The 24,465-nt window shown below is 43.0% G+C and overlaps 1 protein-coding gene across 4 annotated transcripts in view; it reads right to left on the minus strand.

The window, feature by feature from the left end:
* The window catches only part of Znf318 (zinc finger protein 318), a 38,726-nt gene extending 15,994 nt beyond the window's left edge, over positions 1 to 22,732 (minus strand). For 2 of the 4 annotated variants that reach the window (XR_002380063.3, XM_021186325.2), the window contains exons 1-6: positions 22,146 to 22,730; positions 19,617 to 19,771; positions 9,047 to 9,686; positions 6,265 to 7,716; positions 3,284 to 3,383; positions 49 to 350 (exon numbers count right to left, since the gene is read on the minus strand). Coding sequence is in view for 3 of the 4 variants with exons in the window: in XM_021186325.2 (XP_021041984.1) it covers positions 49 to 350; positions 3,284 to 3,383; positions 6,265 to 7,716; positions 9,047 to 9,686; positions 19,617 to 19,771; positions 22,146 to 22,631 (3,135 nt within the window). In the remaining variant the exon portion in view is untranslated. Of the gene's footprint in view, positions 1 to 48; positions 351 to 3,283; positions 3,384 to 6,264; positions 7,717 to 9,046; positions 9,687 to 19,616; positions 19,772 to 22,145 lie in introns of all 4 variants that reach the window. The other 2 variants (XM_085833270.1, XM_021186324.3) reach the window with 2 other exon arrangements.
* Between the last annotated feature and the right edge of the window lie 1,733 nt (positions 22,733 to 24,465).

Consider the following 24,465-nt stretch of genomic DNA (forward strand, 5'->3'; position numbering starts at 1 on the left):
CCTACAGAAGTCCATAGAGGGAAAAATAACCAAAAAGTTAGACATTACCTTGTTGCTAGAGGAAGAGTTTGAGGGTAACAACTCTTTTTCTGGGCTCTTAGATTTTTCTTTTTCAGGCTTCTCTGTAGACTCTTTACTGTCATTTGAAGATTTCAGGCATTTATCAAAGATATCAATTCCCAAGATCTGAGCCACTTTGTCCAGTTCAGACTGTTTCTTTTCTGCTTCTTCTGTCTCTTTATGTAGCTCGGCAATGTCCTTCATAATACTATCCTGAAGTCGACTCACCTCCATCAGAAGTGGATCTTTGTGACCATCCTTCTCCCTTCGCTTCTTACGCAACATCTCCCCTGAATGGTCAAATGTTTACCAAAAGAAATCTAAGGAATGACAGGCTAAGAGAATTCATTCTTTTATATTTATAAGTAGCAATCTATAGAGCTGTATGGTTACAAAATCATTTTCCACCAAAAAACGTAAAAGCAAGTAACAGTCTCTTTCCATAAGGGGTTATTAGCTTGGGAGAAGTTTCGGTAAGGCTAGAGATCACATTCTCTTTTGTGTAATATAATCAGGTAGGGCTCTACAGGGTAGGACCTCAGCTGCTGTGTGAACTCTCCCAGGTGACATAGGCAGGTTTGTATGTATGTGTCTCCTAAATACATTATTTGACTTTATCTAAGTTAAGAACATTTTACCAGTTTCTGCAATGAGTTTATGCCTAATGTTATTTCCTATTTTCAAATTGATTCGTGGATTAGCCCTTATGGGGCAAAGTAAGTAAGCTTTTCATCTTAAGCAATACAGATTCGGATAGAAATAATTATCTTTTTCTGTTCTCTACTCTTTCATACTATTATCCAGTCGCACTATTTAGAAGCATTACATTATTTTTTTATTTCACTACATATGTGAATTCTTAAAAGCACAGATGAAAAAACAGAAGAAGTAGCAGTACATATCTGGAATCCCATCACTTTGAAGATGGAGACAGGACTGTCAGGATTTCAAAGTCCTCCCGAGCTACCCAGTGAATATGAGGCTAGTATGTGTTATATGAGACCTTGTTTCCAAATACAAAAAAATAAAAAACAACAATGCCAGTCTGGTCTACAAATGGAGTTCCAGGATAGCCAGGGCTGTTACACAGAGAGACCCTGTCTCAAACAAACAAACAGAAAACAAAAATAAAAGGAGAGGGGAGAGGGTAACAGCATAAAAAAGTAAGGAATCCCGGAACGCGGTGGGCTAAAGAGGAGACTCTCAAAAGTGACGCGGGATACAGCGGGGACACTACAGTCAACTCAACATGGCTCTCACCAGCTCCATTTGAAAAAACTGGAGCATGGAAAGAAGAAATGACAATGACAAATACTAACCTACTATCACTGAATGAATACACACTCATACAAATAACTAAACAAGGGCAGGAGTTAGAAGCTCCTCATTGAAACAGAAACCCCACTACATAGAAGGAATAACAAAAATGGAAAAAAGAAATCACCCAACAACCATCGAAGCGAGTTTCTCAGGCTAGAACCGTAATCAAAGTGGTGGAGAAGCCTCTCAAGTGACTTTACCGCAGCCGCACAGGTTTCCTGAGAGACTCCTGTCATAAACTTGGCATTCCTTTTGTCATAGTCTTACCAAAAATGACTAAGCTAAAGTCAATCATAAACATCAGATAAACTAAAATGAAGAGATATTTTATAAAATGCACGACCTTTTCTAAAATATCAAATTATGACTAGAAAAGCTCAGAAACTATTACTATCAAAAGGTAAAAGACTAAAAGGCTGATGACTGAATGTGATAAATAACCTTTCAATTGCTTTTTCTATAAAAGACAATTATAAAACAATTAGTAAAATATAAGTAAGGTTGGCAGACTAAATAGTAAAATTAATTTCCTAATTTTTTTTTTTTTTTTAAAGAAAGGCAGATTGCCACATGCAGCGCCTCATGTGGATGTGTCTGGAGTCTGGAAGCTTGACTACCCTACGTCCTCCTACAGTGGACCTTGAGAGCTCGGTTGGAGGGTATAGCAGGGGAGCACAGCTACTGGTATACCCTTGACCGAAGACTGGTCCTTTCGGGGAAGGCAGTCCTCTTTGACAGAGCGCACAGCTTTGGGAGGGATGCACATGGAGTGGTGAGGGAGGAATGGGACTCCCACCTAGCCAGCCAGATCAGCCAATCAACCTTGGGGTGATCGATCAATGGGGTGACAAATGCCACAGCCAGATCACCTTCACATCCTAATTTCCTAATTTAAAAAAACCTTTTTTTGCAGCTGGGTATCGTAGCACACACGTTGAATCCCAGCATTTGAGTCACAGAAGCAGGTAGTCTCTGTGAGTTTGAGGTCAGCCTGCTTTACAAAGAGAGTTCTAAGACAGCCAGGGCTGTTACACAAAGAAATCCTGTCTCAATAAACCAAAAATCAAAAACAAAAACAAAAAAAGCCCAAAAAACCAAAACAAAACACTAAACTTTTTACATGTGTGTATGCTTGTGTGCATATGTTCACATGTGTGAGTATAGGCACACACATTTTACTGGAGTAGAGGTCAAAGGGCAACCTTTGGTGTTAGCCCTTATGTTCCATTTTGCTTGAGACAGGGCCTCATCTGCTGCTACCTGCACTAGGCTTCTGGGGAGTCTCGTTTCTGCCTCCCATCTCTTACAGATGTGTGCTACTGTGTCTAACTTCCTGTGGGCTCTGAGAACCTCAACTCAGATCCTCCCACTTGCTTTACCCCTCCCTCGTTTCTACTTTGATTAGTGTATTGCATACTTGAATTCTTATTTGGAAATACAGACTGAAGTTATCAAAGGTATCACATCTACAACTTATTCTAAAAGAACTGAGGGAAAATTACACACCAGTGCCGGGCGTGGTGGCACACACTTTTAACCCCAGCACTTGGGAGGCAGAAGCAGGAGACTCTCTTAAGTTCAAAAACAGCCTGGTCTACAAAGTGAGTTCCAGGACAGCCAGGGTTACACAGGGAAACCCTGTCTCAATAAACAAAAGCAACAACAACGTATTACATACTCTAATACAAAGAGAGGAAGAGAGGGGAAGAGAGAGAGATAATAAGAACAGAAAATATGGTAAAGCTTTAATAATTTGAGACGACTACCTGAGGATTCTTTGCATGATTATTACAACTTTTCTCTAGGTTTATGCCAAAATGTTTTCACTGATTCTAACTTCTAATACCTTTCCATTTGAATCTACTGCTCAACAAAGCAGCCATACAAAGGAGTTGTCTGATACCTTGCTGTTTATGGAGCCGCTCCAACTCAGTCGTGAGATAAAACATTTTCTTTTGCCGGGCTTCCTGTTCAGTTTTCAGTTTTTCTCTCTCTTCAATAACCTACAGAGTACAAAATGGAAAGAGTGTGATCTGAAGTTCCCTTAAAAGGGTGGGAGGGTGGGGAGTAGGGGAGAGGTAGATAGATAAGCTATACCTGTGTTAAAGACTTTATAAGATCACATGACTGAACGTCAAGATCACAGAGTTAAAACATTAAGATCAGAACTCTACCATTGTGAGCTAGTTTTATTCCTTTTGAAAGTCAACTAGAGCCCACACCTATGGGACTGTCTGATCTAATATCCTTGTGGCTCCCAAAACCATACAGTGTATTCTTAGCAGACCAGAAGTTTTCATCAGTTCAAATGCTAAGAACATCATTGAAGCCAGCCAGTGGTGGCACACACCTTTAATCCCAGCACTTTGGAAGAAGAGGCAGATGGATGGATCTCTGTGAGTTCGAGGCCAGTCTGGTCTATACAACAAGTTCTAGGATAGCCAGGGCTGTTACAAAACAAAAACAAAAGTAAAACCACACACCTCATGTATCTACCTACGTACACAGTGGAGGCTGGCACTCGTGTTCCTGGCTCATGGCACTCGCTCTGGTTAAAAAACAAATTACTCTCTTTGAAAACTGTGTTCTTGTGTTGACAGAGTCCCTCAGCTTCCAACATCCTCCTTTCTACCTATCTAGCACTTATGCTTGAATCTTTTTTTTTTTTTTTTTTTTTTTTTTTTGGGTTTTTCGAGACAGGGTTTCTCTGTGTAGCCCTGGCTGTCCTGGCACTCACTTTGTAGACCAGGCTGGCCTCGAACTCAGAAATCCGCCTGCCTCTGCCTCCCGAGTGCTGGGACTAAAGGCGTGCGCCACCACGCCCGGCTATGCTTGAATCTTAAAGTCCAGGGTAGTGGCATAAAATCTTAGCACACAGGAGGCTTTTGCAAAAGGACTACTGTAAGTTCAAGGTCAGCCTGGTCTACCTAGCCTTAAAACAATACACCTTCACCCAAAGTTCAAATGTCTACACACAGCAGCTTTGTAGTCAAAGTGACATTTTATTCAAATACAAGTTCAAAACCAGAATTTTATCCTCTTCTTCAGAACTATACTACCAAGAAAGGTTTCAAGCACAAAGTACCTACAGCTACTGACAACACCATTGGATAGACTCTGAGCCTAGGGAGAGACTAGGACTGAAATGTGGATCTGAGTGACCTGTATCAGCTGTTTTATATATTTCATGTTATTTAAACTTCACAACATTTTCTCTATTTTACAGTAGAAAAGGTGAAGTAGAAAAAGATCAACTATCTTGGGGCTAGAGATGCTCAGCAGTTATGAGCAGGAATTGCTCTAGTAGAGGACCCAAGTTCAGTTCCTAGCACCCTCATTAGGCGGCTCACAGCTGCCTGTAACTGTAGTTCCAGGGCATTTCACGTCCTCTTCTAGACTCGTTAGGCACCTGTCCACAGGTACACAAGTCCATATACAAACAGGAACATACATACATAATTAAAAATAAAACTCGGAGCTGGAGAGGTGACTCCTTGGTAAAAACACTGACTGTTCTTCTAGAAAACCTGTGTTCTGTCTATTCATAGCACCTACATAGTGGGTCACAACTGCTTATAACTCTACAGTCCAGATGATCTGAAGCCCTCTTCTGGTCTCTAGAATACCAGGCACAAATATAGTGCACAGACATATATACAGACAAAACAAACACATAAAATAAATACTTAAAACTAAAAAAAAAAAAAAAAAAAAAAAATCTTTAAAAAAAGACCTTACCCAAGGTCATACAAGTAAGAGTAAATTTAAAATACAGATACAGATTGTATATGGTGGTATATGCATTTCCCAGAACTCAGGAGACAGAGCCAGGAAGATCCTTTGAGTTAGACGCTAGTCTACTCTATATAGAGGGTTCTAGGCCAGCCAGGAATATATAGCAAGACCCTAGTCTCAAAATAAACAAACAAAACACAGATATAGCTATCCTAAATTTTATGATCTTTTAACCATGTTAGAAAAAAAAAGGCAAATATGGCTCGTCTTTAATAAGCAAATGAGAAAAGCCATGTATTATCAGCCCTGATTTAGTGTAAGGCTCTTAAAGAGAAAGTGCTTGCTGTTGGAGCTCAGTATTTAAATGCACTGGCTGCTTTTCCAGAGGTCCTGAGTTCAATTCCTAGCAACCACATGGTGGTTCATAAGCATCTACAATGGGATCTGTTGCCCTCTTCTGGGACATAAGCATCCATTCGGACAGAAATATGCATCTATGCATACGTAAATAAATCCAAAGAAAAAGAATTTAGAGTGTTACCCTCACACTGATTTTTCAAGCCCACCTTTAATCCCAGCACTTGGGAAGCAGAGGCAGGCAGATCTCTGTGAGTTCAAGGACAGCCTGGTCTACAGAGTAAGTTCCAGGACTAGGACTACACAGAGAAACCCTATGTGTGTATGTTGGGGGAGGGGAGGAAGCACTCAGTCTCTAAAGATTTTTTTCCTTAAAGTTTAAGTTTTGTTTTCATTGAAAATTTAAGACTGTCAATGAAACTTAAGGCTGGAGTTAAAAGTATTTGAATACCATTGAAAACTAAAATGTTTTTGTCTTCTAAGAACTAAATTTCTTTAAAATGGATAAAAGAGACTGTAAGATACTTTAAGGTTCGAAGCTTCTTCCAGTAGTATCTTCAGATCATTCATGACAGAGAAATAAACAAACCTAACAGTCAGACTTTTTATTTGGCTATGACAAACCATGAGGTGCTCCGAGGGCTATTACATACATTACTTGGATAACGATGTAAGCCTCCAAAAAACAAATACCTTAAAAATCTTCACCTCCACCCCCCAAAAATAAACAGGTACAAATTACCATGCTAAAATAGCAAACTAGGGCATAAGATGCCCAGAGCTGATATTCACCTTCTGCTTCTGGGAGGCACGGTTCTTCTCATCAGAGATCTTCTTTGGATTATATTTTATGAGTGATGGAATGGACACCCGAACAGGAATTCGCTTCACAGAAATGGAGCCTAGTACTGGTGTCTCTTGTTTGGGCTTTGCAGGAGTCACAGTAGGGATCACCCGGAGATTGGGACGACTACGAGCAGCTTGTCTGGTTACTGGTAATAGCCTGTGAGGGTCAGATAAAGGGTGGCTTGGTGCTTGAGAGGCAGGATACATAGGCCACCTTGAAGCTGCATATGCCATGTAGTGCCTATACGCATCAAAGGAGGCAGAGGGAATGACAGATCCCTGGTAATTTGGAGATATCCGAGCTGCAGCAAACTGAGAGGCCCCTGGTATGTGAAACTGAGACAACGCAGCGGAGTGAGGAATTCTAATTGGGGTAGATGGGGCTGATGGCAACACGCACCGAACAGCAACAGATGATTGAAACCCACTGCCAACTACCTCTGGTCCTGAAACATGGCACACTGGATGGTCTGACTTTAGGAATGGAGGGCTATTTTTGGTGCGCAAGTAAGGATCCACAGGGGAAGCTGGGTGTGGATGAGATACTTCTGGGGACTGAGTATTGCTATGATGTGCCTCCCTACTCTCCGGTCTGTGAGGGTCTGATGAGTGCCAGTCAGCTGTGAAACTGTGGTCAACTGAGGAACAGCGGTCAGCTGAAAAGTGTCGGTCACCAGACAAGTGTCGGTCAGCTGACAAACGTCGGTCAGCTGAGGGGCGTGATGATGGCTTCTTGCCATGAAGTCTCTCCTGGGTTCGTGCAGCCAATTTACCAATTTCTGCTACTCCAATATCCAGCCCTATGGTCTTAAGCAAGTCGTGAATCTTGGCATATTCTGGATTGCTTTCTTCCAGTGATTCTAGCTTTACAGCTGGAGTTGAGGGCAGAGAGTTTGCCTTTTGTCTCGTACCTGTACTCTCGGGGTCCTCCAGGGACTTAGGTGGAGATTCTGATTTTATATCCTCCTCTTCATCCCCATAGAGAAATTTCTCCTCATCCTCAATATCAGGGAAGCTACGTCTTCTTTTTTCCTGTGTAATGGTAGGATCAGCCAACATGCTCAGAATTCGAGAAAAGCCACTGCCATCCTGGCTAGCTCTCTCATGGGGCAGTAAGAAATCTGTCGGTTGCTCAAGTCCCTCAGCCTTCAAATCCAATTTTTCCTTAAAGCCTAGAAAACTATCAAATTTTTCACTGTTGTCTTTAGGTATCTCACGGAGGGGGCCCCACTGGTATAGGTTACTCTGAGGCTCTTTCAGGGCAGCCTCCACTGTAGTCCCCTTGTTTTCAATCTCTGAAGTAAAAGCAGCAATAGCACCACTTAGAGGAAGAGGTGAATGTTCAGAATAAAGAGGGTGATCTTCACCAGAGCTGGCACCGCTAGAAAAGCTCTCAAGCTGCAAACACAAACACGCTGACTTAGCATCTATGAGAAATCACAGAGCACTAGCAACTGAGATAAACATTTCTTGAATAGGGGAGATATGTATAAACAAAAAGAAAAGTGATATTAGCTAAGTTCAAGAAACAAGTCCTCTCTCCAATGGTCTGTCAGAGGAAAGAGGAACAGGGACTGAGTGGTCTGGACTTGTCACCCACATGCTTTTTTCCTTATCAAGGAATCGGAATTCAAAAGGATTTTAGACATTTTCCCTAGCTTGTTTTCCTTTTAGTTTTTGTTTTAAGAACTGTATTTATTATCGTTGTTGTGGTGACTGTGGGAGTGAGAGGTGTCTGACTATATGGGCACACATAAGCACAGTGTGTGCTGGGGAGGAATGTGAACATAAGGGGGGCACACAGGAGCATGGTGTCGGGGGGAGAGGGGAGGTGTGTGTAAATATATGGATACATATGGCCAATGTATGTATGAGGGGAGAGGAGGGGAAGGGAGGGCAGGGCAGGGCAGGGGAGAGGTGGGTGACTATACAGGCACACATGAGCACAATCTATGTGTGAATTTTCATGAGTTAGGTTCTGGGAATCAAATTCAGGTCATCAGGTTTGCCCCCAGCCCTGTGGCTAGGGGTCTAATTATGTAGCTCAGGCTGGCCTTAACTCTCAATGTGCTCTAACAGGCCTTGAATCCTCCCTCATACACTAGTCTCTCGGCTGCTGGGATTATAGGTGGGTCCCATCCTATGCAACCTGTTTTCCTATCTATTGATGACCAAAAGAAAAAAACGAACAAGTCAGACGACTGTGGAGACAGGAAACTCTAGAACGCTAACTAATCGGCCTCCTTTTGTTTGTCTAAGTGCTTCAGTACTGGCTCAGAAACCGTTAGTCAAACTAGAACTCTCGCCTGACCATCTTTTCATCTTTTCATGTCAAGGTCAGGAATGGTCTCTAAAAAGCACACAGGAAGTGGATGGCTCCAAAACAGAATCATTTCATTTCTAGTCTAATGTCCTACAACTCATAAGTTGTCTTCTAAAGGGATTTAAAAAAAAATCAGGATTATTTTCTTTTGCTCTCAAGCTTCATTTCCAAGAAACTCACATTCCAAGATTCCTATAGGGCTATTCAATTTAAAGAGGGGGAAAAAAATCAAGGCAGATACTCTCCAAAACGTATTTAGAAAGTAATCTGGCAACAGAAGCCCTTGTTGTTGCGCTATGAGCCTACAGTTTAATTTGAGAATCCTAAAAGGAGTTGCTGACTGTTAAGCCTAACAGTATTATACAGCAATGTTACACAGACAGCCAACAGAAATTCCAGAGAGACCTGCAAGGAAGGCTTCATGTCCGCTTCAATTCGTTTCTTCAGAATGGACTTCTTGGGCACCATAGGTACTTCCTCAGGCCGCTGCAAATATCCAGGCTCTGATGTGGTTAGGACTCCTGCCAAGCCAGGGATGGAACAGCCAATCTGATCATCACCAACACCCACCAGCTCTTGACTCAAGCTCCTACTTTGTTTCTCTTCTTCTTCTCGCTTTCGCCTGGCAAGGTCCAGTTCTCGAAACTCGGGATCTAGAAACCTAGGGCTTGGGCTGCTTCTTCGCTGCCGATAGTTTCGAGTCCCAGATGTAAAACTTGAGTGATCCCCTCCTGTGCTGTGTACCTTCCCTGTGTCATCGTAACGGGGCCTTTTGGCCTCCCGGCTTCTTTCCTCAGATCGTATGGAAAAGGAGGAGCTTTTAAGTTTGTCTCTATTCCGTTCTGTTCCCCTCAACAATTCATCATGACAACTGCTCTGGGGACTAAACTCAGATCGATGCAGAAAAGTTTCTCTTGTTCGGTAGTCCTCATCAAGTTGTCCCAAGAAGGGGCTAAGTGGTCCCTCCTCCCGAGAAATGTATCGTTCAAGACCCCGAGAACACTGGGAGCTTCGAGTGAAGACAGAATCATCAGTCAGGTCATCCCTGAGGAAAGAAACAAGCATCAGTAAATATACTGGACTTAGAGAGAGGAAGGCCAATGATAAGATAATGTAATTTAGAAGTGGACCATAGAATTCTTAAAGCAAAAGTAAATAATTATGAAATCCAAAGACAGATTACACATGGAACACCTCCTCTCCTTTCTCAGGGTCAGGAAATGTCACAAGCAGCTTTAGACTCTAATCAAGAGGTGTTACTACTAATACATCTAACAGAATTCTTAGGCTAATTACTTTTAAATTAGTCTGAGGACCAGTGTACCACACACACTAGAGCTCAGGAGATACAAAACCATCACAAAGAGGCTAGAAAAAAGCTTTAGCAGTTAAGAGTGCATAATATCTTCTACAAGACCCAAGTTTAGTTCCAGTACCTATGTTCAATGGCTTACTCCAATTTTAGGAGATTGGACAGCCTCTTCAGATTATGAGGATGCCTGCATTCATATGAACACACTCACACAGAAACACATACACAAACAAGTGAAAAATAAAAATAAACCTTAAAAAACCCGCAAAGAATCCTAATTGATACTTGACTAGCTAGACCAGGTATAGGAGCCTACACCTTTAATCCCAACACCAGGGAGGCAGGTGGATCGTTCTGAGTTCCATGGCTACAAACTGAAACACTTGTCTTGGTAAAGCAACAACAACAACAACAACAAAAACCCCAAAAGGACTGGAAAGATGGCTCATTGGTTAAAGAAGCACTGTATGTTCTTCTAGAGGAGATGGGGACACATGGGTTTGATTCACAGCACCCATATGGTGGTTCACAATCATCTATAACTTCAACTTCAGGGGATCCAATGCCTTCTTCAGGCTTCCTCCTCAGACACCATGCATGCCCACAGTACACATATACACATACACATATATATATGTATATGTACATATATATGTGTATGTGTATATGTATATAGTTTTTTTAAATGAAACAATAACAAAAATACCTGACTAGCTAAATTCAAGCTCTTTGTCAGGACTAGCAGCCCTGGCATTAACTGGGAATTTATTAAACACCAATAATTTTAAGCAGACATGATGGTGGGCATCTGTAATACTAGTAAGTGTACTGAGTTCAGAGCCAACCTGGGTTCTAGCAACTTTTGAGGACAGATTGGCTAGAGGATACCGGCTCAAAAACAAAACAAGAAATACAGATTCTTAGGCTCTATCCCAGGTCTATTGGACTAGAGCTTGAATTTTAATGCGATTTCTAAGTGATTTGTAATGTTCTGTAAAGTTTGAGAAACAACATTCAAGAACAATGGCTTTCAGCCGGGCAGTGGTGGTGCACGCCTTTAATCCCAGCACTCGGGAGGCAGAGACAGGTGGATTTCTGAGTTCAAGGCCAGCCTGGTCTACAGAGTGAGTTCCAGGACAGCCAGGACTATACAGAGAAACCCTGTCTCGAAAAAACAAGAAAAAAAAAAAAAAAAAAAAAAAAAAAGAACAATGGCTTTCAAGCTTTGTTCCATAGTTTAAATTAATTCTTTTTCTTTTTTTAATAATAAATATTTATTTGATGTATGTGAGTACACTGTCACTGTCTTCAGACACAGCAGAAGAGGGCATCAGATCCCATTACAGATGGCTGTGAGCCGCCATGTGGGTGCTGGGAAGACCTCTGGAAGAGCAGCAGCCAGTGCTCCTCACCTCTGAGCCATCTCTCCAGCCCTAGGGTTGTTTCTTAACCCGTTCTGCTTTCCTTAGCTGTGCAGGGGATAGAACCTGAGCCTCCCCATCTACAGGTGAGTGCCTATCACTGAGCATGTGCATTTCCACCCACAGATGTTCTACAAAGCACTAGGAGCTTCCTAAAGGAAGATGCTAGGAAAGCAGAGGTCCCAGGCTCCCCACTCATCTAAGCTGGACCAGTCCCAGCTTCATGTCTACATACTGAAGCCTGACCTAGTTCTCCTGGGGGAAAGTTTCATTATAAGAATAACTAAGAACTGTTTGGCCCTGTTCCTTCCTGCCTTGCCTGGGTAACTAAAGGACTTCAGAAGTAAGTGATGCTCTGGCTCACTGTGGATTTTTATTGTTCACAAATACAAAGGTCTCAGACCTTTGCAGCATAAAAATCAAAATTCAGGATGAGATAGTTTCCTTTCTAGCCCAGAGGCAGATAAAAAAAAAATTAAGCCATTTGGCAGCACTATGGCCACAGAACTTCTAAGACCCAAACCACAAGGATTCTGATATAAATTGTAGATAGAAATAAAGGTCCTCTAGGATTTTTTGTTTTGTTTTCCAGGACAGGGTTTCCCTGTGTAGCTCCTGCTGTCAAAGAACAAGCTTGTAGACCAGAGATCCACTTTGGATAAGCTTTGTAGACTCCTAAGAGATCCACCTGGCTCTGCCTCCCACATGCTAGGATTAAATATGTGTGCTACCACTGCCCAGCTCCTCTAGGAGTTTTTGAAATTGCATTAAAATTTTTTTGTATGTATACATGTCTGCATGTATTTGGGCACATGTGTCCTGTGGCACATGTGTGGAGGTCAGAGGACAATCTGTGGACGTTGGTTCTCTCCTTCTATTATATGTGTTCTAAGTAGCTCAGGTCCTCAGGCTTACTGACTGGCAAGTACTTTTACCTGCTCAGCTGTCTTGCTGGCCAGGGATCTTCTAGAATTTTAGAAATCTATTTTCATCTAGGAAAAAAAGGAAGAAAGGAAAGAAGGAAGGCAGACAGGCAGGCAGATAGACAGGGAGGGAGAGAAAAAGAAACCAGGTCATCTTAGAAGTTAGGAAGCTGAAGCAAGATTATCTCCATAAGTTTGAGACCAGATTGGATAGAATGAGTTCCAGGCCAGGCTGGGTTTTAAGGTGGAACTCAGTCTCAATAAAATAAAATAAAATCTGAGACTGTAGAGATGGCTCAGTGGTTAAGAGCACTGACTGCTTTTCTACAGGACATGGATTCAATTCCCAGCAACCACGTAGCAGCTTACAACTACCTATAACACCAATTTCAGGGGATCTGACAGACATAGATGAAGGAAAAACATCAATGCACATAAAAATAATCATAAAAAGCTTTATAAAAAATCCAGAATTACCATTCATTATTATTAATGAAAAATTATTAATAACTGTTTCTTTTCTAATTTTAAACAGATTTATTTTAGTTTGTTTATTTATGTGGGTTCATGTGTTCTATTATGCCCAGGAAGGCAGAATTTGGGGTCATCTGCATCTGGAGTTATAGGCGTAGAGAGCTAGAAATGTAACTTAGGTCCTCTAAAGGATCAGTGAAGGTGCTCAACCACAATGCTCGCTCTCCAGCTGCCTAGGTTATTGTTTCTAATAACTTTTGTGTTTCTACAAATGACCTTTTAAAAATATTAGATATTTTTATGTGCACAGGTGTTTTGCCTTCAAGTCTGTCTGTGCACCAAATCCAAGCATGGTGTCACTGGAGGCCAGAAGAGGGCATCGGATACCCTGGAACTAGAGTTATACATGCTCGTGAGCTGCCATGGAGGTGGTTAGGAATCAAACCTGGGTTATTTAGAAGAAAAGCCAGTGCACACACTCACTCACTCTCTCTCTCTCTCTCTCTTTTAAAGATTTATTTATTTATTTTATGTATATGAGTACACTGCTGCTGTCTTCAGAGACACCAGAAAAGGGCATTGGATCCCATTACAGATGGTTGTGAGCCACCATGTAGTTGCTGGGAATTGAACTCAGAACCTCTGGGAGAGCAATCAGTGTTCTTAACCACTGAGCCATCTCTCCAGCCCCCAAGCCAGTGCTCTTAACCAGTGATCCATCTCTTTAGCCCCACAGAAATTACTTTTAAAAAGAAATATGGGAGCTGGGCGTGGTGGCACACGCCTTTAATCCCAGCACTCGGGAGGCAGAGGCAGGCAGATTTCCGAGTTCGAGGCCAGCCTGGCTAGGGTGGCCAGGGCTATACAGAGAAACCCTGTCCCAAAAAACCAAAAAACCAAAAAAAAAAAAAAAGAAAAGAAAAGAAAAGAAAAGAAATATGAGGCTGGCAAGATGGCTTGGGGAAGAGCACTGATTGCTCTTCCAAAGGTCCTGAATTCAAATCCCAGCAAACACATGGTGGCTCACAACCACCCGTAATGAGATCTGACTCCATCTTCTGGAGTGCCTGAAGACAGCTACAGTGTACTTATGTATAATAATAAATAAATCTTTGGGCCAGAGCGAGCAGGGACTGAGCGAGCGGGGGCAGACGGGAGAGAGTGGGGTTGACTGGAGTGAGCAGAGATCCTAAATGCAGTTCCCAACAACCACATGAAGGCTCACAACCATCTGTACAGCTACAGTGTACTCACATACATAAAATAAATAAATCTTTAAAGAAAAAGAAATATGGATAATTTTGAGGATTTAATGTATTATGAAACAAAATAAACTAAGAATGACCTCTGAAATCAAACACCACTGAAATAAAAATTTTACTCTATCAAGTATAAAGACAGCTATTTCCAGGGAGATATATTTATGAGTTGACTATCACCAAACCATCAACCAACAAGTCTCATATTGGTTCAGGAGGAAGACCCCATAAACTCTATGTACAGTAGCAAGGTCACTGTAACTAGGACATACATATCACCACATAAGGAAACATTAACCCAAGATCTAATGCGACACTAAGCCCTCATAAAAGCCTCGGTGCAGACCCAGAAAGTCCAGCAAACAGGGATATAATAGAAGAAGACACAAGAAAAGTTAGGACAAAAAAACAAACCCACAAGTTATCATGTAAATTTAGTCCAGAGTCAGACTGCTTTCTGGAAATTCAATCGTTTTTCTTAAGGACTCCCAGGGTTAAAGAGAACTGGCTGTCCTGAGAGACAGCTCTGGAGCTAATGAGATGGCTCAATGAACACCTGCTATTTTTCCAGAGGATTTGGATTTAGTCTCCAGCACCTATATAGAAGCTCACAACCATCTGAATCTCCGGTTCTAGGGCACCCAAAATAGACTCTGGACTTGCAAGTGGTACATATGTATACAGACACAGAGGCAGGTAGACATTCAAGACACACAGAATTTTAAACTTAAAAAAAAAAAAGTAAGTACTAAAAAGAATCACAATTACCAGTCACTTGTGGTACACAGTTTTAATTCTAGCACTAAGGAGGCAGAAGCAGGCAGATCTGTACATCTGAGGCCAGCCTGGTCTACAGAGGTAGTTCCAAGAGAGTCAGGATTACACAGAGAAACCCTGTCATGAAAAAACAAAAACAAACAGGCAAACAAACAAACAAAAAAATCACAATTGCCTTTAGCCTAGAACAGTTCAGTGACAGACACTCTAAAAGCTTTGGCTAAGCTGAGTATGGTGGCACACAACTTTAATCCCAACAATTGGGAGGCAGAATAGGAGGAGGATCTAAGTGAGTTCTAGGCCAGCCTAGACTACATAGTGAGTTCCAAGACAGTGAGACTGTCTCCAAACGACAGCAGCAGGAGCAGCAGCCTTGGTTAAGACCAATTGATTCTGTTTTATGTTGGTTTTAGGTTTTCGAGACAGGGTTTCCCTGTGTAGCTCCGGCTGTCCTGGAACTCACTCTGTAGATCAGGCTCACCTTGAACTCAGAAGTCTCCTACCTCTGCCTCCCAAGTGCTATGATTGAAGTGTGAGTCACAACCACCCAGCTGACTCTTATGTGCAAGCTAATAGAAGTTTACGTAAGAGGTTTTGCTGGTCAGTGGTGGCACACACCTTATTCTACTCAGGAGCACTTGGAAGGCAAAGGTTGGCAGGTAGCTGTAAGTTGAGGCCAGCCTGGTCTACACATCAAGTTCCAAGATAGCCAGGGCTATTTAAAAAAAAAAATAGATGTGGGTAATAGGAATATGTGCTTTATTCTCTATTTTTAAAAATTATTTTTAATGACATATATTAGTTGTATAAAGTAACACATTATGACATTTCCTATACGCATAATATAGTTAGATTGTATTTCCCCATTGCCCCGTTTTATCCCTTTTCATCTCTCCTACTGATCCTTTCCTAATACCAAATACTCTTCTAATTTTTGTGTCTGTTTACAAATTTTCATTAAGAAAATTTAAAATGTAAGGCTAGAGTTATAGCTCAATGCCAGAGCGTTTGCCTAACAAACACAGACACTGAGATTAGTTATGTAGTATCAGGAGATACCACAAAAGTAAAAATAAAATAAACTATCTGTCCATAGCAGTGACTCTCAACCTATAGTTGCAATCCCTCTGGGGTTGAATGACCCTTTCACAAGGGTTGAAAATCAGTATCCTGCATATCAGATATTTACATTACAATTTATAACTAGCAAAATTACAGTTATGAAGTAGCAACAAAAATAATTCTATGGTTGGGGGTTACCACATGAGGAACTGTATTAAAGGATCGCAACATTAGGAAGGGTGGGAACTACAAAGAAGCTTGTACAACAACATTCATAGTAGAATTATATATAACAAATGAAAAACAACCCAATGATAGTCACCCATTTACTAATAATAAATAAACAGAACTTGGTATATGTGTACAATGAAATATTAATGGCAATAAAAAGAAACACCATAAACATGATGAGCCTTAAAATATGTGAAAGCAAGTCCCAAAGATGTATGCATCATATGAACAGCTAAATTCATAAAGTAGAGAGTAACTTAAAGATTGCCTAGAACTGACATAGGGTAAAGAGAGCAAGGTTAAGTGTCTTAAGGATCCCTCCAGACATAACAAAAGTGTTCTACAGTGTACTACTGTAGTGATAGATATACAGCTCTGTGAATATGTGTCTTAGTGTCCAAGTGTCTTAGAATTTTCATTCAACTTGTTCTTCCTCCCTTTTTTGAATAAGTTACAGTCCTCTAGAAGGTCGGTAAGGTAAGACCACAATCTTGATAACCTGGTGTGCTGGCTACTCTTATGTTAACTTGACACAAACTAGAGTCATGAGATGAGGGAACTTCAATTAAGAAAATATCGGCAGTGGTGGCACACGCCTTTAATCCCAGCACTTGGGAGGCAGAGGCAGGAGGATTTCTGAGTTTAAGGCCAGCCTGGTCTATAGAGTTCCAGGACAGCCAGGACTACACAGAGAAACAAAGTCCTGGCTAAGCAGACTAAAATCAAGACATTAGGAGCAAGTCAGTAAGTAATGCCCTTCCATGGTCTCTACATCAGGTCCTGCCTACAGTTTCCTACTCTGTTTGAGTTCCTGTCCTAACTTCCTTCAGTGATGGACTACAATTTGAAAAGGTAAGCCAAGTCCTTTCCTTTTCAATTTTGCTTTTGGTCATGATGTTTCATCATAATAGAAATCCTAAGTCACTTGGCTGTTACCTAAAAACCTAATTAACAAGACTTGACAGATTCAATAAAAGAGAAAAAAAATTAACATGGTCTATTAGAAATAAAGACTTAACTTTTAAAAGTGTGTGTTTCTGTGTCTGTGCATAGCTATGTGCACCTGAGTACAGGTGGCGTTGAAGGCCAGATGTAGGCACTGGATTCCTTGGAACTGGACTTACAGGTCTGTAGTTGGTTGTGAGTTGCTGGAAATGGGTTCTAGAAACTGAACTCTTGTCCTCTGCAAGAGCAGCCAAGTGGTTTTAACCACCCAGTCATTTCTCTAGCCCTGAAAATGGTCTGTTCAATTACCCGAAGACTAGACCCACCATCAGGAAACATAACGAATATGCTAATGGCGCTACAACCTGATTTTACTGGACAGTAATCCATACAAAAAGTAATCACACCTGGCAGTGCGGTGCACTCCGAGCTCTCACACCTGGCAGTGTGGTGCACTCCAAACACTGAGTTTGAGGTCAGCCTGGTCTACAAAGTTCCAGGATACCTAAGGCTACACAGAAAAACCCTGTCCTGAAAAAACAACAACAAAAAAGTAACCATAAATATGCAGGTGATAAAAATATAAAAAAACAGCCCAACAGTTCCCTTGTAGACCCTTATCTAAAACACATGATTCTGGAAGCATTATAGTTCTAAACATTTTATGAGGAAAATTAACTTTTTATTACTTAAAAAGAGAGTTGTTGCCAGGCAGTGGTGGCACACGCCTTTAATCCCAGTGCTTGGGAGGCAGAGGCAGGCGGATTTCTGAGTTCTAGGATAGCCAGGGCTATACAGAGAAACCCTGTCTCAAAAACAGAGAGAGAGAGAGAGAGAGAGAGATTATCAGAAGCATATACCCATAACAAAGAGGAAATTCAGTCTAAGTACCGCAAAAACCAGCAAGGGAGGAAGGAAGAGACTCACACCCTGTACCATCACCACAGTCCACCTACTCAATCATCTCCCAAAATAGAAGCAGACAGAAGGGCAAGAACCATTGACTCAATTAGGATCCAGTCAGATACCTCGAAGCTCAACTTTCAGAAGTGTCTGTGCTATATAAGACTGTCCTCCCTTGCTTCACTGCACCCATAGCCAGTGGAGCTTAAAGTAAATACCACTATCCTCAGACTTCCAGCCCAGCTGTGCCTATCTGCCTGCCTATACACTATACACTATACAATACTCAACAGTGCCTGTAATAAACACTATTTCCTTGATTAATTACTATGAGTTATTTATGAAAACCCCACTGTGTTAGACAGAGACTATGGCAGACATGCTAAGATGGAGAACAGGCTGTCCTGCACTCCCATCCATACCTTTTTCCTTTTGTGAGGTAATAAAGTTACTTAATCCTCATATATAACTTTTAGTAATTAAGGTCTACATTCAACAGTGTAAGGTTTATTTACTTTTCCTTAGCACTCAAGAACTGTAAGCAGTAATCACACAAAAACTTTAAAGATCTCTAGCTTTCTATTACTGCTTCATACATTTAATATACACATATGCATTATTTACTTAAATGCTTTCAGGATCTATATTCTGGCCTGAATATGCTAAAAAAAAAAGAATCATTAAAAACTAATTTTGGCCGGGGGTGGTGGTGCATGCCTTTGATCCCAGTACTCGGGAGGCAGAGGCAGGTGGATTTCTGAGTTCGAGGCCAGCGTGGTCTACAAAGTGAGTTCCAGGACAGCCAGGATACAGAGAAACCCTGTCTCAAAAAATTAAAAAACGAAAACAAAACCAAACCAAAGCTAATTCTGTAGCTGAATGTTGGGGTCATGCTTATAATCTCAGCATTCAGGAAGCAGAGCAGGAAGATTTTTGTTGAGTTCCAGATCAGCCAGCCAGGGCTGTCCCAAAGCCCTTAAAAAAGCCAAGTGGACTACCACAAGCCTTTAATCCCAGCACTGGGAAGCAGAGGCAAAACTCTGTAAGTTCAAACTCATCCAGGGCTATATAGTAAAATTAAATCCTCCATCAGTAAGAAAACTTCAAACATTGTATACAGCGGGGCCTATGCCTTTAATCCCAGCACTTGGGAAGCAGAAGCAAGAGGATCTCTGAGGCCAGTCTGGTCTACAGACTGAGTTCCAAGACAGACAGGATACGCAGAGAAACCCTCTCTTTAAAAAAGAAAGAAAGAAAGAAAGAAAGAAAGAAAGAAAGAAAGAAAGAAAGAAAGAAAAGGAGGAGGAGGAAGAAGAGGAAGAAGAAGAGGAAGAGGAGGGGGAAAAAAGACTTCCCATTTTGTCCAAAACCTTCATTGTATAAGGGGATCTTTTTAGATTTTAATCCACTATTTGATTATGTTCCCTTAGCTTCTCTTTCTACTTGTACCATGATGTTCTTTTTCTGGCATACATTATATTCAGAAACAGAATCTATATCAACATACTCTTCCCACTCAGAAAGCCTTTTCCAGTGTTCTATCTTCCACTGGACACAGATACCATTTGACTTCAGTGCTGGCACCAACTTTCAGACACATCACTCAGAAAACAACAATATTTTGCCTTCCAGAGTGAGTATGGTGCACCTGCCATAGCTGAAGCCTACCTGTCCATGTCCTGCAGACCATCCACTGGAGATCCCAGCCGGTCACTGAGCCGCCGCCGCCGCTCTGGTGTGCTAACACAGAAGTGGTCATTGCCAACTGTGATCCTTAAACTCTCCTCCAAAGAAGAATCAGAACACAGACCAGGAGAACGTCTCTACAAAAAGTTAAAACAAAAGTGAAAACATGACTGCATCTCTATGCCCCAAAATGTTCTCCCTACTTATAAAATTGTTGTCTATCACGGTAAGGAACCATTCTACAATAAAAAAGAATTTAGAAGTTTCCTTAAGAGGAAAAAAATCTTTTGAGACAGTTTCTTTGTAGCCTGGCTATCCTAGAATTCACTCTGTAGACCAGGCTGGCCTTGAACTCAGATCCACCTGCCTCTTGTTTCCCCAGTGTTGGGATTAAAGGAGTATGCCACCACCACCCTGAGAGATGAGAGGGTGAATTTATATTCTCCACTCGTTCCTAAAAATTGTCCACTGTGTAGGTTACACAGAAAGATTCTGTCTCAAAAAACCAGGATCTCTCTCAAAAAACCAAAGGGTGTAAAAACTGGACCTCTTTTTGTATGAAACATGGGAATAGCCAAGTAAAAATCCTGGCTCTCAGGATATATATATATATATATATATATATATATATATATATATATATGAATGAGAAGAGGCAAAACCAATTATGTTTTAAGTACTTTAAAAGACAAGGAAAAGGAGGGATCACTCAAGAGAAGATGATTAGAGAAAGTATTTCTGGGATGCTGCTACTAAATAGAAGGCACATAGGTCCTTCAAAGAAAAGCACATGTTTCAGGCCAAAGGAAACAGCTCAGGAATGAATCAGTATGCTTTGGGTAACAGAAAAGAGGCCAGGACAGCTGCAGCAATGTCACAGAGAAAAGAGAGACAAAATTAGGAAATTTGGATTTGATAATGTGATAAGAGGCACAGGAGGGTTTCAAGCATTAAAGTGATGTGAGCCAACTACAATTTCCCTCCTGATGCTTGGACTACTTGATCTCTCATCTCTTACGGTCTTAATCAAAGACTCGCTTCTCATGAGGCTCTTTTCCTTGAAATTATAACTTGATTTTGTTTTTAGCCCTTAATCACATTGAACACACCACGGAATTTCTAACTTCATCTATTTATCGTAACTGTATCTAATTCATGGAAGATGCTCAATAGATGCTTATTAAATGTATAAAATGAAAGCGGAAAATCAGTGTGGAGGCTCCAGTTAAGAGTGAGTTCCTCCAAAGGACCATGCTTTAGTTCACAGCACTCAACAGCTGCTGACAACTATCTCCAAGGAATCCAAAGTCTCCACAACATCTGCACTCCCACATATATACCTCATTCACAGGTACACCTGAACACACACTATTCAAAATATTTTTTAAAAATCAATTTGATGGCTGAACACAGAAAAGATAAATGGTGAGTAGCAAGGCTCAATTACGAAGATGGCAACTGTACCAATCTGAGGAAGAGGCAGCAGGGCCATCAGAGTGGTGAGAGATGACAGGATAGCCTGGGGGCTTCCCTTGAAGCTGAGGTAAATGTTCAGGTGGTAAGAGAAAGCATTTTCCTTTGGGACAGAGAACTGGAGCTGGATCGAGTACAGCACCCAGAAGGGGGAGGTTGCAGTATTCTACTCGATTCCTCTCTAGTGAGGGCTTTGAGAAGTCTTCACAATGTGACCAGAACACTAGGACACTGTAGTGCCAGCTGAGGGGTCACTATCGCACCTGCACCTTTTTTTAAAATTAGGATGCTAAGGATCCAAGTCGGGTTTTACAGTTTTGTAAGCCCTACTGAGTACTACTCAGCTACACCCACCACAACCATAAATGAATCCCACACTCTGTCCCTCCAGCAGCAGCACATTTTAACATGTAAAATCGCGGGCTGTGAGAATCCAACATGTGAACTGAACCACAGCTCCATCACTTGTGTGTCACCTTGATCAAGCTACTTAAACCTCTCTGAGGTGGTTCCTTGGCGGTGATAACACCTATTGCTATTGCTTGACCTCAAGGGACCGTGAGCCCTAAAAGATTGCAGGTAGCTGCTCTCGCGTCTCTAGCTGGTGGCAGCAATCACACCTCTCGTCGGAATAACAGCTATAACTGAGACTCCATGACAGCTAATGCATCCAGTCTGCTTTGGTTCAACCTTTCCTCACTGGCCACCAGGCATTTCAGATGTTCTGCTAAACTCGGGCCTTAAAGGAATGAATTTGATCAAACCCAAAGGGAAACGCCAAAGCGCCAGTCAGTATGGATGAAATGCCCCTCGCCTCGGTGAACTTTTCCACATAGCAAGAGCGAAAGCCTCTTCCCCAAGAAACCGGGCGTTCTGTTCTGTTCCAACCCGGGGGACCGAACGGGTCCCGGGTCCGTTATTGTGTAAAGGAGGCGCCCAGGACTGTCAGGGAGCGGGGTAGACTCGGACATTCGGACTCTGGCCTGAGGGCCCCGGGGCTGGGGACATGGGAGCAACATGGGCGAAGGGTGGGATTACCCGACTGCCGCCGCCGTCGCCTGGATGGTCTCCGCGGCCGTCCCGGGCGAAGTCGGCGCGGGACTCGCCTCGAATGCTGCCTCGGAAGCCACCCAGGCCAGGTGGGTAGTGTCGCCGGCTCCGCGGTGGCGACGGGGAGCCGCGACGGGCGCGCGGCGGGGACGGGGAGCCACGACGACCCCGCGGAGGGGATGGCGAGGCCCGGCGGCCGCGGGGCGGAGACGGTGAGGCCCGGCGGCCGCGGGGCGGGGACGGGGAGCCGCGACGACCCCGAGGCGGGGACGGCGAGGCCCAGCGGCCGCGGTGGCCTGAGGGCGAGCGGTGGCGGCGGGCGGGGAGCCGCAGCGAGGAGCAAGAGGGCGGCGATGACGGGCGGCGTGCGGGGCCTGAGGAGGCGCCCACGGGACGGCCCGGCGGCGGGCCGCTCGCGCCGCCGTCTTTCGACCGGTGCGAAGAGACGGAGGAGCGGGAGCCACTGCGGTACATGGCTACCGGGAGCGCCGCGGACGCGGCTCCGGAGCGTGCCGCCACAGCCGCAGGCACCGCCGCCGCGGAGACCGCAGCGCGCCGCCCTCGCGGACGGAGCGGCCCCCTCCCCGCGGCCCCGCCCCGCCGGCCAGCGGTTGGAGGGCGCGGGCACGCGCCGACACGCCACACCCCCCCGTCCTCCCAGGCTCTCCCGCGGCTGGACGCGGAGAGCGGCCTCAGGAGCCGGGAGCCGTGGGGCGGAGCGCCGAGCCTGCGCGAGCACCAGGGGCGCGCGCCCTGAAGTGCGCAGGCCCCGCCTTTCGGCCCCGCGCAAAATGGCGACCAGCGAGCCGCCCACCCCCCACTCCCCCGGAGACCACGTGATGCAGAGAGACCATCCCCCTCCTCCAGGCGCGGTGGGCGGGGCCGGAGAGCCGGATGAGTGGGCGGGGCCAGGCGTGTAGCGGAGGTCTCAGTAGCTTGGTTCCCAGGCTCCTGGAGCGTGCGTGCTTTTCCTGCCCATAGCAATCCACCTGATTTACAGAAACGATTGTATATAGTGAGAATGCAAACGACCCTCTACACTCACACCTAAGCCCTGTCAGAAGCTACGAACCTCAACGAGTGCCCATCGAAGCCCTTTTCCCCCAGAGGAAGCTTGATGTGGTCAGGTGACTTTCCAGTCCAATAACTTATAGTGGTTTAAATCGAGAAATGAGAAAGTACAGAAAGGTGAAAGTCAAACACAACAGACATCAGTAAAAAATTTCCAGATGTTTTCACCAAGCATTACAGTAAAATAGTGGTGAAGGCCTCTGTCGGAGCAACCCATACTGTTGTGACAAGCCTGGCAAGTGTTTTGAGATATCAATGGTGCAGAAACACATGGAGGCAAAAACTCATACACAGAAAATAGAAATAAGTGTTTAAAAAGAAAAAGACGACAAGACAAGGGTCAGTCAAAACATAGGAAAATAGGGCCTGGATAGAGATGGCTCCGGAGGTCCTTTTTTCTAGCACCTTCGTGGTAGTTCACAACCATTTGGGGCTCCAGTTCCAGAGGATCTCACACCATGAAAAAACCAAAAGTGAGGAAATATGTTGACCCTAGACAATAGCTTCATATTTTTCACCAGCTAAACATAAATCTTGAATTTGTGTAAAAATCACACTTCTGAGCCAGGCATTGGTGGCACAAACTTTTTAATCCTAGTACTCAGAGGTAGAATCAGGCAAATCTCTGAGTTCAAGGTCAACCTGGTCTACAGAGAGAATTCCAGGGCAGCCAGGGCTATACTGAGAAACCCTGTCTCGAAAGACAAAAAACAAAAACAAACAAACAAACAAACAAAAACACCAAAAAACAAGAATCAGATTTCTGAAAAGAAAAAAAATATTACTTTGTTGATTTGTTTTTAAATTATGTTTAAAATATAAGCCAATTTGCTTATTTATAAATATCATATGCTTCCTATTTCAGAATAAAAATCTTGCTTCTGTCCCTTTTTTTTTTTTTTTTTTGAGAGTCAGATTTCACTATGCAGCCTTAGCTGCTCTGGAATTTCCTATGTAGATCAGGCTAGCCTTGAAGTCATGGAGCCTCCTACCTGGCACCAGTATAAAAATGTTACCAGCTGTATTCCCTTACACTTGTTTGTTTTATCCTATATTACTGATATAATTTGTAAATATACAAGTTATTTTGATGAAAAAGTTAATCTACCAGAGGTATGTGCCCTGTCTTTATCACACTACCTATGTATTTAGTTATCTCCATCTACTTTAGTAGACGAGGAAAGATAAATCACTATGTATATTTAGTTGAAGTCAATGCTTATTGTACATACTAGGG

The sequence above is a fragment of the Mus caroli genome, unplaced genomic scaffold (genome assembly GCF_978045245.1).
Source record: "Mus caroli unplaced genomic scaffold, Mus_caroli_1 scaffold_18, whole genome shotgun sequence".
NCBI lineage: Eukaryota > Metazoa > Chordata > Mammalia > Rodentia > Muridae > Mus > Mus caroli.